The sequence below is a fragment of the Cnephaeus nilssonii genome, assembly GCF_951640355.1.
Source record: "Cnephaeus nilssonii genome assembly, chromosome: 2".
NCBI classification, from domain to species: domain Eukaryota; kingdom Metazoa; phylum Chordata; class Mammalia; order Chiroptera; family Vespertilionidae; genus Cnephaeus; species Cnephaeus nilssonii.
The window spans coordinates 34,981,126-34,997,962 of NC_137073.1; the positions used below are offsets into that span (position 1 = coordinate 34,981,126).

Here is a 16,837-nt window from a genome sequence, read left to right on the forward strand (position 1 = left end):
GGCCTTACCAGACTAAATGTCTGATTTACAAGAAGTATTGGCATATGCATCCCGAGATGTGGGCAGTCCTCAGATACCCTGCCTGCCCTCCACCATCTACAGCCTCACACTCAGTGATCCTCCATGGACTTGGGGGTAGTGTGGGCATAAAGGGCAGGGACCAGAGGCCGGGATGGGCTCAAGGGTCTGACCTGGCCACGTATTCTCGAAGACCCAGACTGCAGTGTCTGCATCTGCAATTAGCTCATGCTTTAATTTGCGCAGACAACCTGTCAATGCCCGCATTCTCCAGCCCTCATGGAAGCATGCAGTCTGCTGGTACAGGGCTGAGGGCAATCAAAAGAAGGCAGACTGTCTGTCTGATGGAAATTAAATGCTTACAACATATCTTCTGATTATGTCAGGATAGTGAGACCCCTGCAAAGAGACCTGGCCGGAATGCTGCCTCACCTCTGGAGTGTTCTTCTTGAACTCTCGGCTCTGCTCAATGAGCCGCTTTCTAGACTGCTCGCTTTCATCTTGCCGGTTTGCCAATACTGTTGCGGTGGCATCGAGTTCCCTCTGTCAAGAGAGACAAAAAAAAAAAAAAAAAAAGGGAAGACAAGATTGTAATTGCAGTTTGTACCAGAGGGGATCATATTTGCATTTGACCAGAACACTGGGGACAGCCCCGGTGCTCCAGTGACTGTCAACTCCTCGACAGAGGCGACGCTGGGGGCTGTGGACAGGGAAAGAGACAGGATCACACGGTTCCCATCCAGCCCCATGTGCTAGTTTGAGAAAACCAAACTCGCTTAGCTTTAATGTGTGTATTGACACCACCTCACAAATGACTGTTTCTGTAATAGTACATACAGATACTTTTTTTTCTTTTTGCTAAAACCAGAGTCAGGCCAATGCCCAAAGGGCATCCCTCCCTGGAGTCACTCGCTTCTTCTGTTCTTAACAAGTGTTTCTTCTTGTCACGTCTCTGTGCTCGGTCCTTTGGATTCGCTCTGCGCTTCTCATTAGGGCATTCTGTTTGGCTATCCTTCAACAGTGTGGATCCGGAATCTTTTGTAATGATGCTTCATTGCTTTCATTCAACAAATATTTATTGTGGGGCTTACTACAGGCTAGACATCATTTAACCTGTTACTTGTTTTCAAGAGGGACCTTTATAAGGTAAATTCCAAGACTAATGATTTCCAATATCTTATAAACATTCAGAAATGAGGCTTATTTCACTCTGAGAAGCACCAGGAATGGGTTCCCTGTAAGAGGACCTGTCAAAGGCTAAGGGCTGTGGGCTCTGCTATATACAACAAACTGATACTCAAAGCAGCAGAGAAGCTGTGCCCTGACCTCAGGAATTCTGGGAGCAACCACCAAAAGGATCAGTTTCAAACAAGCCTACAGCAGATGGGCCCAGAATGGTGTTCCTGGCTGACAGCAGGAGCTCAAGGACACGTTCCCATAGCCACCAAGAGGCCCATTTTAAAGACACACACTAGCACATTCTGCTTAGGATTAAAGTGGCTGTCCCAAGTGGCTTCTCAATGGTCTGGACTATTCCCCCCAGGCGCAGGCACAACAGAACAAGGACCCCATCAAAGGCTGAAAGGCAAGTAAAATAAAAATTAAAATCCACCCAGAGCCATCCAGGAAGCAGGTGAGAGTTTCTCCACCTACCCTCCACCCACCTCATGAAGTTCCACCTGCTTTCCTTTTTGGTGGAAATACTGAAGTAGTCTGTAAGCCCTGCTGGTGAACACTTCACTCGTACCACTACGGGTGGGCCACTGCCAGACGAGATGACAGAGTGCTGGAACAAACATCCAGTGTGCTGTCGACTTGGAAACTGGACAGTTTAAAAGGGGGCTGTGACTGGAGGGGGAAAGAATACCACACCACACTCTTCCCTTTAGTGATTCTGGCATTACAGCAAATCTTGGGCAAACAAGTCCAAAAGAATAACGTGGGCTAGAATTCAAGAACAGATGTCAAAGCTACTGCAGCAAAGAGGGAAACACTGTACATTTTGATAGACCACATTTGAAACACATCCCAGTCAAGTGAAGGCAGAAAAAAAGAGCAACCGAAAGCAATGTGGTAACGTGGGGATGGAGATAGAGAAGAGAGAGCAATCGCAGATAAGCAGAAGGCTCTTCAAAAATATAAACAATCTGGTAAGGAGGAGGACTTAGACATCTATATTTAAGCAGCAGCAGAAGTTATAAAGGGAGACTTCAAGAAGGGGGAAAGAAGCCAATATTGAAATATGACAAAAAAAGTAAAGTTGATGTTTCGTTCCAATCACACACGGATGCAGAAAACTTACAGAAAAACAGAGAGCCCTTGACTGCTTTCAACGAGGACCCTACTTCTAGAGCTGGGGGGCAGAGGGCACAAAATCAGCAGTGTTTGGTGACTTCTGTGGCCCAATGCTGGATGCTGCAGGCTCACTAGAGGGAAGAGCTTGAAGACAGTGGGATTGGGGGTGGGTGCTTTGGAAGAGCACACGATCTATGAGACCCTCTAATCCCCGAGGTTCCCCGAAAGCCTTCCAGGCAGATCCATTAGAGAGCCAGACTGAGAAAGGCTGAGCCTGGGACAGGTTGCTTGATGGAAGGCAAATCCACCTTTACCACAGGGCTGCAGGGCCAGCGAGCCTGAGGAGACCTGCTGCTGGCAATTGGGGACCACCCCCCCGGGGGCCTGCCACACTCCCTTCCCCACCCGTGCAGACATATGCAGGTCCACCTGAGAAACCAACGGGGTCTCCAAATATAATACCGTGCTGCCACCCGCCACCAGGAAAACAGATTGGCACAGCGAGGAGAAAAGACTGAACGTTCACAGATTGCGAGGGGGGCGGGGGGGCAGCTGCTGTCACCTCCCCAAGTTTGGTTGGTCAGATTTAAGCCTTGCAATCTTTACAATCTTTGATTAAATCCCTTGAAATAACACCACTGAACCCTTCTAAAGGACACCAAGGCTTTCCCAGGCTGTGGGGACAACACAAAGGGAGGAGAAAGTTATTAAACATAAGCCAAATACTGTTTTATTATCTACCCAGCCTGCCTACACTCAAAGTGTCAAATATAATGATACATTAACAAGGGAATTTAATGTGTTTAGGGGAGGTGGCCTAAAATACAGAACCCTTAGCCCCTGAGTCACTGGTCACAAGTGAGATCGAATATAGAGTCCCCACAGGCATTAAAAACTTGCAAAGAGAAAAAAACAAAAAACTGAAAACCAACCTAAATATCCAACAATAGCAGACTGGCATATCTACTCAGGGTTATTCTGCAATGGTTAAAAAAGAAAAAAATACAGTCCTACATGCACTATATAAGATGGAGCCACCAGGGAGGAGGGACTTGCTCTTCAATATATATCTTTTGGCTATTTTGCCATGTGCATGGATTACCTAATAGGAAAAAACTGCAATATATCTTAATTTTTTAAAGTACTGCTAATGTGAAAAAATACTCATATGATTACAGAAACGTATTTTACATAATGTACCCCATATATGAGTTCATGGTCCGCGGGTCCACATGCCTAGGGTTGGCAATGGCCTCCTGACTCACTCTGGTGATGCAAAAAGTGAGGCAAGCACATCCTTTGTCAAAACAACAGCTGTTTCTTGCCCAACGCACTGCCCACTGGCCAGTCTCAGGGCTTATGAATGAGGAGGAGGTGGCCAGACTTCCCAGAGGAAGGACAGAGGAGGTTGTCCCCTCAAAACTATTTAGAACTCTTCTCCTGCTAGAAACACTGACAGCCCCAGATCTGAGGTGATGGGAAGCTGGCAGGGTTGGGAGCAAACCCATGGGCTCTGAACACAGAGGCCCTTCCAACTAGGCTGAAAGAGCTAGAGAAAGTCCTGGGAAAGGGTCTTGCAAGGATGGCACCTGGAGAAGCTGTGGGGTTTTCTTTCTAAGTGACCAAGAGATGGCTACTGTCAGGAGGTGACAACGTCCAGGGTTCAGTGCATCTGACTCTATGAAACGAGGGTACTGCCGAAGAGCTGTGGATGGCTGCAATCATTTTTTCCTCTGGATTATAACTTCTGGCATGCTTTTTCTCCATTTCTGACTGATCCTAAAAGGACCAAGCTCCTAACATTTTAAGTTTCTTTCTGCCTGAACCCCAGCCTCTCAGCCAAGGATTAAAGATTTATTACACATAAACAATAAACAGCAACTACAAACCTGCCTATTTAAAAGAAACTGTGGGGAAAATATTTCCCAAATAAAACAAGTCCCACTTTTGTGCGACTCTCTCTTCTTAGGCCCCAGGCCAGGCCTGTGGAGGAGGCCCCTGTCCCTGAGCACCCTGGGCTGACAGAGAAATCACCAGGCCAACTGCATCAGCAATGCAAGTATTGTCTTTTTATGGTCGCTAATTTTAAACCAAAAAGTTCATCTGGTGTTTCTTTAGTGTCTACCTGCTAAACTAATCAAACAGCAAATCCTATATAAGAATTTTAAATGGCTTTATTAGTGAAAACAAAGAATACTTGTGCAAAAAGGAAAATACCAACCACAGTTTCTGTGTTTCTGCACCAGGTAGACCTCATGACATTTTCTATTTTATTTCCAGCAACAGAATCATTTGGACAAATGGGACCTGCTCTGACTAGAAAGGAGTGAAGGGCCCAAGCCCACCTAACATCGGCTTCCTTCTTGTCATACCCATCCCATCCCCCTACACAGAATATCTCATAACCCTCAGGCAGTGGCCTCGGAGAATCCTGGCTTGCAATCCATGCTCCATCTCTGCTGTAACCTGTGTAGTTTTGGTCAAATAACATTGCCTCTCTGGAGATATTATGATAATGCATGTCAAGTGCTCCATCAAGGTAACATTTTCTGTACTATCAGAGCCATGCACTTGATTTAGGCCTCAATTCATTCTGCCACCAGCATCCCCAATTAGGCTGGAGGCACCTGGGCTGCACAGATGAATTGGAACCTGACCCTGAACTGACCTTCAGGTACCCACAGTCCAGCCAAAGAAACTAGGCAGGCAAGGAAGAGTGACAAGACAGAGGGACCAGGCTGGTGGAACGAAAACAGAAGTAGAGGTAGAAAAGGAAGAACATACTGCCAGCAAGAAAGCTCTTCAAGTTTTTGTGAAAGATGTCCATCTTGCCTTGGACCTGTGGGTGAGACTGGCTCAGTCCCCATCACCCTCCTCCTCCTCTTTATGTGGGCTCATTGAGTACACGGCACAATACCTGGGGAGTAGGTGCTGTCATAGGCCCAGATCAGGACTCAGAAGAACCAGGAACCTGTTCAGATCCACCCCAGGGTATGGGTGGGGATGGGATAAGGACACATGACAGGAAAGTGCCATCAGTAAGCAGAGGCCAGCCTTGCTTGGGCATGGAAGTAGTGACAGGGACTGCTAGGAGGCAGGCTGGTACCAATGTGAAAATAACTATGTTCAATTAGAAATGTAAAAGCCACTCCCCAGACATGTCCCCAAACAGTGATCAGGACAGCCACTGTGAGTACACAGATCTACACGCATATGTAATATGCTTACATACAGGCTCTCTCCGAAAGACTCCACAAATAAAAGATGCTGCTGCCATTCCCTGTTCTAGGGAGGAAAATGAACAGGTGGGGGCCTGGGACGGGGTGCTTTCACCATCTATCTATCTATTTGTACATTTTTAATTTTGAGCATGTAAATGTAATGACTACTCATAAAAAGTAAATATTTATATGTAAAAATCTCTTTTCCCTCTATAACAAGACAACATAGGTTTTGAAGGACTAATAAGGACCTATCAACGGCTCATTCCCAGAAAGGTACTCCTACGTGGTACTACAGGAAGGACAGTGTTCTGTTCATGGGTATGTGACAATGATCTCTATTTAAAGGAGAACCTTGCAGAATTCCCAAAGTCAATGTTCACTTACTTTATAGAGAACCAAATCTGACCCCATATTTCCCAAGTGTTTTCAGACACTTAATCCTTCCCACTTTTCCACTCACACACTCTGATTCAGGACCAAGTAATGCAAAACTCTGAATTATGGCTACCATGCTGTCATGTGATGTCAGTCACGTGAGCCAGCAGTGAGCATTTCCACTCAGGAAGCTGTAGTTTCCACAGGGACCCTAGTGGACAAGTGGCAAAGATGGAACAGATGGAACAGAGGGAGAGACACACCCACCCCGCCCTGAACTGTGAGCTTCCCTCCCTCCCTGCATGCAGCCCAGGAGAATCTCAACAGAAGGCAAGGAGGGGGAAAAGCAAACTGAATGGAGAAAAACAGCACTGACTAAAGGCAGGAGGTATTGGAGTAGGCTCAGGGAGCTTCAGGGAGTTCAGTCTGATGCAAGATTAAGGCATCCTTCATTCCCTCATGGGCATAAATTACCACACAACTGTAAAGGTGACCGGATATACACATATACCCTGCAAGAAAGGGGATATGCCATGACATAGCCCAAATCTGAGCTTGTCATTCTTACTCAAAAGTGTTCAGTGGCTTCCCAGAGGACTTGGGATGAGACCACTGAGGGCCCCCAGGCTCCTACCCTGGCACGTTGGTCCTCCTCTAGTGTCCGCAGAATGCTGGGTCTACTCCTTTCCCTCAGACCTTCAGCACAGGCTGTTTCCTTTGCTTGAAAGCCTTTCCTTTCTCTCTTCAGTGAAACTGCCTGATCTCCGCTCAAAATACTCCTTCTCCTATCCCTTCATCCTCCTCTACCCTGCCCAGAAGAGATTGGGAGGTATGTGCCCCACTCCCTGAACTGTGCCTCTGGCAGAGAGCCTAGTTTGCAATTCTGCATTTGTGTGGGTAGGTGCCTGGTTAACGTCCAGCCAGTGGGTTATAAGCTCTGGCAAGGCCTGTGTGTTGCTCACTACACGATTCTCAGCACTTGATGTGCAGCTGGGGCACATCACAGGTGGGTAGTCAAAATTTGATAAATGAAAGAATAAGCTTTAAAAAGAAAGGCAAAATAAAGTAAGTGCTATAACACAAGTCCCAAGAAAAAGTGCTAAAGGGCTCAAAGGAGGAGAGATTGCTTCTCCTTGGGAGAAAATTAGAAGCAGCTTCATGAAAATAATAGCACCTCGAAGAAGAGCCTGCAGGCTGGCAGGGACATACTCTGGCAGAGGCACCAATATCCATTATAAGGAGAGAGGAGACACATTTAAGAACTCTGAAGGCTGGCAAGGCTTCCAGTAGGCAAGAGAGATGGCTGTGCAGAAAAAAAAAAGGGGGGGGGGGGAGGGGGCGCTAACCCAAGCACTGAAGTCCTGAATGGCAGAGAATAGTCTAGAACAGTTCAGGAAGCTCCGGGGGGCTGAGGAGGAAGAGGAAAGGCTGGCAGAACTGGCTCTTGAAGGCAAGAATGGCCGAGGAAGAGGGATGGGGAACCTGGAGGAGACCCCCAGCCCCCTCTCACTCATCCTCAAAGGATCCTGGGGAAAGTTGTAGAATGGTACTACTTTTATAAGAATTAGAAGTATATGGCTAAGAGGAGCTCCTCCCTGCTTAGGAGCTCTTGGAAGTGGTATCTGATTGGAGATCTAACAGTTTAATGGAAGAGAGAAAGGAAAGGCTTTCAGGCAGAGGAAACAGCCTGCGCTGGGGGTCTGAAGGAAAGTAGACCCAGCCTTCTGTGGACACTAGAGGAGAAATAGCCGGGCAAACTCTCTAAGCAGCCTCGGAAGTAACTTTCATCACAGCTCTACTGTAAGAATGGGGGAAAGAGACACAGCAATGGGAAAAGTCCATTTCAACTGGGCTTTTAGGAAAACAGGGAGCAGCAGAGCATACATGAGGTCTGCTGTTGAAGCTCTTCCCCTGTTAGATGGGCCACCTCTGCTTCATTTCTGTGCCCCCAACTGCAGATACCAATAGGGGATATTCAGGGAAGAAGTGCTTTTCCCAGAGCAGGGAAAGTGAGGTTCCTGGGGTGCCAGCACAGAGCCCAACACACAGTAGGTGCTCAGTAAATGCTGGCTTAACTGGGTGGACAAGAAGTGACCTCTCTGGGTTAATCACTCCCTGTGGTTCTCTGACTCAGGAAACAAAAACATGGGTGTGTGAGCAAGAACCTGCCTAGAGTTTAAGTTTCTAGTTATCCAAGGGTTTAATCAGAAACACTGTGTGTTTCAGCCTTGCTGAAATCTGTACAACACAACCAGCCATCTTCCCCTACCTTGGCAATTAGAGTGAAATGATAGGAACGCAACTACGTAGCCTCCTGGCCAGATCTCACAGGGCACAGAGCATAGGGGCTGTATTTATAGCATGAAGGTAGGTCCTGTTCCCCAGGAGCCCAGAGAAAGGAGAGAATGTTTGGGACCAGGAATCGGGGGGGGGGGGGGGGGGGGGTAAGCTACAGGACAGTGTAGAGGGAGACCCGTGTGCATATGGGCTCTCACCGCCTGTCAGCTCTGTGACCAGTACAGCAGCCTAACCTACAATGGGGACACAAATGCATGACTCCTAGAGCTGTTGTGAGGATTAGATAAGATCAAATGCTGGTGCCATGAGTGATGATGTTAGTTTCGTTTTCCTCTTGCTATTCAACCTGGCCTCACCTCCAATAAAGATTATTTTCTCATACCCATTGCACTCTTAAACCGGTGTGAGTCTAATATGCACTCAGTATTTTGTGATTCTGAAGGATGACTTGATATTAATTTCCAATCTAGGAAATTCAAGTGAAACAATTACTTCCAACATATGGCCTTTCCAGCTAAAGGCTGCATCACTGGATGATGGTGCAGATAGGAAGGGACGGAGGTGGGGGCAGGTTTCTCAGTATATTTTTTAAAATAATTTTGATTTTGGATCAAGTGAATTCATGCTCAGAAAATAAAATTGAATAAAAATAAACTGGCCTAACAAAAGCTACGAGCACAAAGTTTTCATACAGCCTTTTCGTGAATTCCTCAGTATTAAAGAAATTTCAATAAACCAAGATTTTGTTTTTCACCCCGTAGAAAACCCAATATGCAAAGACAAAAAATGCCAGATGTATCCAACAAGCACTGCACTACACATAGTACTTGCCAGACTCTCATTTCAACAGGGATATGTGAGAGACGTGTCTGGGTGATGCATAATGGAGTATGGGGGGATAGAGACCGGTGTCACTGAGAGTAGGCACACACAGCCCAGAAAGAGGAAAAGGCGTCTTTTAACCCTAATGAAAGAATTCTGCTTTACATATTAATTGAACCATATGAAATTGTTGACATCTGCCCAGTTTTGAGCTACAAAAATGTCTGCTCCCTAAGTAGCATTCTTTACTGCTCTGCCTGGATCACAAAACATAACTAAATTTGCCTGCCAGCCACAGCCTTTCAGACACTGCACAGCTCCAAATGGCAGGAATGCCTCACCCCTCTCTGATCTTGTACTTCTCCCAGGAGCCCAAAAAACTCTACCTCCTCTGATGAGCCCCCACCGTGCCATCTGGGTTGGTCTTTGCTGTCTGGCTATCCTCATTTGCTGGGGCTCACTATCTCTTTCTTCTCTGTTCCTGGGTTGAAGTGGGAGCCTGTTGGCTGGATCTTTTGTCTTTTGCTTCTATTGTGTTCCCCCAGGCCACAGCCTCCACTTTCCCCTGCAGGACCCACACTGGGGACCAGGGAGAAGCTGACCTGTTGGTACTAACAATCCTATGGGCCTCGGGATGAACTTGGGAGAAAAGTGGCCACAGGAGCTTTGCTAGTCCGTCACAAATGAGGAAACCAAGGTTGGGCACATACATGATTTATCTGCCAACAAATGCCCAGGGAATAATAGGTCCCTTGACTCCATGGTGTTTTTCATTCAAATATATATATATATTTGTTGTTGTTGTTGACTTGAGAGAGGAAGGGAGAGATAGAAACATCAATGATGAGAATCATTGATTGGCTGCCTCCTGCACGCCCCCTACTGGGGATCGAGCCCGCAACCCTGGCATGTGCCCTTGACTGGGAATCAAACCTGGAACCCTTCAGTCTGCAGGCTGATGCTCTATCCACTGAGCCAAACCAGCTAGGACTGTTTATCATTCTTCTTTATACTTAGTATACATTATGAGACAAATCTTAAAACGAAATGGGAACTTGTTAAATTTTTACATGTCCATGAAGGTTGATGCTAGGTGGGCAGTTGTCTGTGGCTTAAACATTCATTCTCTTGCCTCGCTCAATGGAACTGCTCCACTGCCCTGGCTGCAGGACAGGAGATGGATGCCAGAGAGAACAGAACCAGGTGTACCGGTTAATAATGCGGATTTTGTAATCAAAGAAAACACAATAATTTCAAGAAAAACATCAAAAGTGCTTTATTCAAAGTAATGTCCATCGCTAGCTACACATTTCCCCCATCTTTCAGGTAATTTGTGGATACCGTCCCAATAGAACTTTTCTTGTTTTGAGGAAAACCATTCAGAGACCCAATTTTCCATCTCTTCGTATGTTTTGAAGTGCTGCTCAGAAAGTGCATGTGCCATCGATCGGAACAAGTGGTAATCTGAAGGAGCAAGGTCTGGTGAATACAGCGGGTGGGTTAATACTTCCCAGGCAAGATCTTTAACTGGTTTTGAAGTGTGTGATGGTGCGTCATCGTGAAGCAAAATTACTTTGCCGTGTCTTCTGGCACATTCTGGTCGTTTCATGATCAAAGCATGGTTCAAATTGATTATTTGTCGGTAGCAATCAGTATTAACGGTTTCACCTGGTTTTAGAAGCTCATAATACACCATACCTTCCTGATCCCACCAAACGCAGAGCATTGTCTTCTTTCCGAAGCGATTTGGCCTTGCAATCGATGTTGATGGTTGACCTGGATCAACCCATGATTTTGTGTCTTTGGGATTCTCAAAATAAATCCACTTTTCATTGCCAGTCACAATTCAATGCAAAAAAGACTTTCTTTTGTGCTGTTGAAGCAACATTTTACTGATGACTTTTCGGTTTTCCATTTGTCTTTCGTTCAGTTGATGTGGCACCCATTTTCCTTCCTTTAAAATCTTTCCCATTGCTTGTAAACAGTCGGAAATTGTTTGCTGAGCAACGTTTAATCTTTCTGCAAGTTGTTTTTGAGTTTGACACGCATCTTCATCCAATAATGCTTGTAATTGTTGGCCTTTAAACTTTTTCGGTTGACCTGGACGTTCTTTGTCTTTCACATCAAAATCATCACTTTTAAAGCGTTTAAACCAGTGTTCACAGGTACCTTGAGATGAAGCATGTTCACCATAAGCTTCCCGAAGTATTCAGCAGCACTTTTCTTCAAAATAAAGTAATGAATTAAAACTTCCCGCAAATGCTCTTTTTTTGGCACGAAATTCGACATTTTTAAGCATAAAAATATCTATGATGTTAACACCTTCAGAAAATTTGACATATGAAGTTTTGAAGCTTGTTGTCAATACAACAAAATAGCATACATATCAAATCGTATATATATCAACATATGTGTAACTCCATCTATTGAAAAAAATCTGCATTATTAACCGGTACACCTAACCCCCACAGTTGCATTCGGAATGGGGAAAGAGAGAGACTCGAGAGATCTTTAGTGGGCTTGGGCTGACCTGTCAACCAATTAACTGGAACCGGGGACCAATTAATTAAATGAGGGGAATGAATGAAAATTGCATTATTCAAGATGGTAGCCACCAGCCACATATGTTATGTAAATTTAAATTCAGTTTCTCCTTTGCAGTAGCCACATTTTGAGGGCTAGTGACAACTATATTTGATGGAGCAGATATAGACCAATCCATCAACATGGGAAGTTCTACTGGATAGTGCTGGTCTACATAGACTCTCCAGGTTCCGAGGGTGGCATTAACTGTTACAAAGCAGACACTGCTGCCCCATTTCACAAACTGAGGGAACTGATGAGTAGCTAATCAGCTCTGCCCAAAACACTCCATGAAGGAGTAGAGCCAGGATTCCAATCCAGATCTGGAAAACCAGCACTGTGGAAGCAGAGGCTCTTTGCAATAAACCACTCCGACGCCTCTTTTCCTCACTCCAGTTTAACGCACTTGACTTTCCCCAGGAAACTGGAGGCTAAAAATGAGGCAGGGTGTAGGGGAAGATGTTCGGGGGGGGGGGAGGGGGAGGGTACAAAAAAATGTGTTTTAATGACAAAAATAACTATGCCACTGCCAAGCGGAATAACTCTGATCTCATCTACACTGGTAAATGTTTTCCTCCTAAAGTATTTGTTTCAGAAATAAGCCTTTAATTTGAATACTTTTGGAGCCAAAATTTCTGTCAGTTGAAAATATTTATTTCTATTGTTTGGCAGGAATCAATTTGTCAGGGCACCAGCCACTCTGGCAAAGGTTCCCTTCCACTTCTCTGGGAAAACGCTTGGCGGCAAAACTATCCACCACCCAGCAAGCTCCCTCGCTCTGCTTGGGCTATCCCAGCCACAAACATCTGCCAGCACAGCCAGGGCTGCGAATCAGGCCAACCAATAGTGCCTGTGCTGGGACAGAGAAGCGCTGGTGTTATTAGGAATATAGGACTGGGCTTGGTGGGCAATCTACTGACTGTGATTTTTCAGGATCATAGTATATTTTATTAATTGTTTTTAAGTAGTAGACTTGTGACACAATATTAGGTGACTTTTTTTCAGACAGCCCTGTCTCTTCTGGTATTAGTGAAGTCTAGAAAGCAGGCAGCAGAAGTTTGGGAAGCTCCAGCTCCATCCTGGCTACAGGCATTTGGACAAGTCACCAAGACATCCTGAGTCTTGATTTTCTCATTTATAAAATATATCACCTACCCTGGCTCACAGGGTTCTTGGAAAACTGCATGACATAAAGAATAAGAAAAGTTCTTATAAATTAAAAAAAAAAAAAAGTTCCACAGGAATAGTTCTTCTTTTCTTCTGCAAAGATAAGGTATCCTCCAATTTTCTCACTTAGCTCCCTTTTTGTATACTCTGAGGGTTGGGGCACTTAAGAGACAGATCATGAAAGTTAAAAGCTATCACAGTTACAGGTGAAGTGCTAATAACTTCATTTTGAAACTGTCAGGTTTTGTGTTTTTTTTAAAATCACAGCTGTGGCTTGCACTAGAATTCTACCTGTAGCTGCATTTCCTTCTCACATTTTAATTAGCAAATAAAAACTCCCAAAAGCTCTCCAAATGTTTTTGACTGGAATTTGTAAGTAAAAGTCAAAATATGCTGAGTAGGTGCTGGGAAAAAAGTCAAGCCAGTAACAGCCATCTATCAACAACAATGAGCAGGTTTATTTGAGCTTATGTCAGGCCAAGAGACTCCATCTCTGAGCCAGGTTTGATTTTATTTTTGCAGTTAATTTTCAAGATTTTGGGTGTTCAGCGAGCATGGTTTATAACATCCTGCCATTGGCTGAGCGCTGCTGCCAGCCAGATGGCCCAGCAGAATGACACTCATATGGCAGGGAATGTGAATGCCGCCTGTGATTCCTTCACTCTCTCCTGGCACCAGTGTTGCTGGCCGCTATCAGGAAACCTGGGTGCTGGTTGCCAACAGGTGACACTACATGAGGGCTCCTGGTGCCAAGAACAGAAATGTGATTTTAAAGGGCCCACTTAAATACTCAAAAGAGTTTCACCTTTAGCTGTACTAGATGTGAGGGACACCAGGGAGGAAAAGGGATTGCTTCGTGAGCTGACCTGGAAAGTGCTGCTACCAACCTGCCCACTCTGGGCACTGGAATGGTGACTCCAGTTGATAGCTGCACTCCACCTTGTCCAGGGGGTTTTCTAAAACATCGTTGGAGGGGCTCTTTAACTCAGACTTTATAAAGCCAGCTGAAGAGCTATTGCTATCTAAACTCACACTAACGGGTGAGAACACAAATGACAAGCACAGTAACAACAAACTGCTACCAACTATATAATGGGGTTCGGATATTCATTTGCATCCAGCGCCCTCAGCCAGTATAGCTCCCAACACCCTCCAAGCTCTCTCCTGGCATGGACGGCCCCCATTCATCCGGATCTTGACTCCATGGTGTCCCTGGAGCCCCACAGGGGAAGGCATGGAGGTGGGGAGGTAGTTCTTGAGGCAGAAAATTAATGATAATTACAAAGCATTCTTAATCTCTCTGTGACTGCTCCAAGTTCAGGTTTGTCTCACCTGTTTTCCCCTAACGCTACATGTTATTTCTTAAATATACAGATATCAAGGAGATTTTTCTCTATCAAACTCAGCAAAATGATGTCACTTGTCTTGGCCCAGGAATGACATTTCTCTATACCCTCCGTTCTTGGTACTCTATGTTTGTCCTCTTGTGACTTCTCGAGGGGTAGGGGAGAAGAGAGAATTCTAATCTGGTTTGGGAAAAGGCAGCTCCCAGTAGAGTGTGATCTACAAAGGGACACCTCCTACCCACCCCATCGCCCTCTCAGCAATACCAGCCAGGGGCCTAGACCCCGGGACACTGCCCCTGTGGCAGCAGGAAGCAATGCTGGCCAAGCGGCTTTGGTTACAATGGCCAGCTATTTCTCTGCCCATGTCATTCCGTCACAGGCAGGAAGCCACAGGCAGTTTGTACAAGCAGCAGCACTGTCTTCTATGCCAGCGAATATTTGATTCTGTCAAGCTAATGTAAATATAAAGAAACTATTGCCATAGATCTGAAATGATAATCAAGATCTTCAATCATCAAAAACAATCAATTATGTCTAGTAAAAAAAAGCACAGCAATATATTTATTTCATCAAGATTTTCAACAAAAGCTGAGATAAAAAATGATTCACTAGTTTACTCCTAGCTATATCCCCATCCTTAAGTGTCTGCTCAATGGATATTACTGGATTTCTATACACTTGTATTATACTAAATAAACTGCAAGAGCAAAAGTTCAGCTGCAGTGGGAACACTTAAATTATAGAGGCCCAATGGGATCATGAAGAATTCACTTGCATCCCAAAGACTCTCAGAAGAAAAGCTATGGCCTAAGTTTGGCACCTATGTGCATCTACAGCCAAAGGATACCCAAGACTTCCCTCCCAGGGGACAGCTATGAAGCCCAAATGCTCCTCTACCACTCAGTCCTGGGTCAACTTACTGTCCACTCATCAGTGTGATCCTCCTCCTGGGCTTATTATGGGGAACAGTTCCAGACAGGGCATAAAAGGGCCAACAAAGTGCACTGGTGCTCAAAAAGCTTACAACTTGGTAAAATAATTGGACGACTGTAAGGCAGGATGCTACAGGAGAGATACTGCTAGTAAGATTATTGGGAGTTGAGAGGAAGAGAGATGACTTTCTGTTGTGAGGTCAGGGAAGACTTCCTAGGGAAGGTAGGAAGAGGTGGCCTTAAAGGATAGGTGAAATATCCTGTGGGGGGAAGGAGAGTTCCAGGAGGCGAATGAGCAGAGGTAATAAAAACAACGGCAGCTAGTTTACTGACTCCTGCTTTACAACTTTTGTCATTAATTGCCATAAAGATGTTAATGTGTCCACCAATGAGCGAGGACCTAAGCTTCTGTGATTATATCTTAGCTGTGGAACAGGTGAAGTTGGTCTTCATATCCTCCAGCTCTTTTTCTGTATCCCCTCTCTCTTTCCTCCTCACCAGGGTAGGGGCGGTTCCATCAGGTTGCTGGTACCAGCTCTGCTTTGAAAAAAGGCAAGACTGTGGGGTCTCCAAGGCCAAAGTTACTTTTTATTTGTTGGGTCACTAAGAAACTCGAGGTAGATCTAATCAAAGCTTTGAAGGTGCAGGTGACTCTGTGTTGAATCAATGTGTTGTTGACTCTCCAGGCTACTGACGATCACTGCAGATCTTTAGAAAGATCATTCTGGCAGCCACAGGAAGAATTAATTAGAGGGAGGAGAGGCTAAGAGTGGGCCATGCAATTCAGCTTTTCAGCAAAGAAGCCACAGGACAAGGAAGAGAGGTCCAGCCTTAACCTGACAAGAAGGTAACCACTCAGTAAAATCTGCAATGAGAACAAGAAAAAGGAAAAGAGAGAAACAAGACTTGTCTCTGAAAGAATCTTGAATCCACTTCAGTGAATAAATACAGGAAGCAGCCACATGAAGAGAAAATAGGATACACTAAAATGGAATTATAAGCCTGGCATTGAAAACGGTAGAGACTTTCTCCATCCCAGCTGTTGCCAGCTTTTGCTTGAATCCCCCCTGCTTTAAATGCTCACAGGGGTCCCAGACCAATCAGCATTGGACCTGTCAAATCTGACTGGTGGAATAAATATGGGAAGGCCGAGTGGCAGCCATAACATGGAATTTCCTTGTTTTTATTATGTTAAGGCTCTTAAAGAGTAACTTTCACATTGGGGAAAACTTTTCAAATATGTACTACTTGAAACTTAGATCCAGTTACCTCTCACATGTTTTCAATCATTCCGCTTGCCAATTTTACTAGTTATCAAAAGACATTTGTGGTTGAAAGCGGGGAATGGGCTTTCCCCTCCCAGTACATCTGCCCAGTGACCTCACCTTGCTGGATCCCTAAACTGGCCACTGGCTGCCAGAACGGCCTGATGGGGCAGATCCCCCAGGGTGTGCTACTGGATCTCAAAGCTGTTTATTTCATAGCACTGGCACTGCAGTGACACCTGGGTATGAATTTGGGGGGGGGGGGGGAATTACTGATAAAATCCAGCTATTACTACTTAAATGAATCCAGAAATATAAGTTTCTCTTGAAATGCACACATACTAAAATGAATCTGGTTGCTCAATTTTCAATTCCTGCAGTTAAACCTGTTGCGATTTGGGGATGATAGTGGGCTGGTCAAGCTACATTCTGTGTGTTATTCTCCAAATTCCTAATAAAGAGCCCCTGGTTCTTTTCTTGCTATGTTAATCCAACACACTTAGGAGTGGCGA

At 45.1% G+C, this 16,837-nt stretch overlaps 1 protein-coding gene across 17 annotated transcripts in view; it reads right to left on the reverse strand.

Annotated features, from left to right (window-relative positions):
- CUX1 (cut like homeobox 1) overlaps window positions 1-16,837 on the reverse strand; it is a 353,788-nt gene that overhangs the window by 278,014 nt on the left and 58,937 nt on the right. For 15 of the 17 annotated variants that reach the window (XM_079786417.1, XM_079786416.1, XM_079786422.1 and 12 more), the window contains exon 2: window positions 451-561. The exons of the other annotated variants lie outside the window; for them this stretch is intronic. In XM_079786417.1, coding sequence (XP_079642543.1) covers window positions 451-561 — 111 coding nt within the window. The remainder of the gene's footprint in view (window positions 1-450; window positions 562-16,837) is intronic. 17 annotated transcript variants of the gene reach the window in all.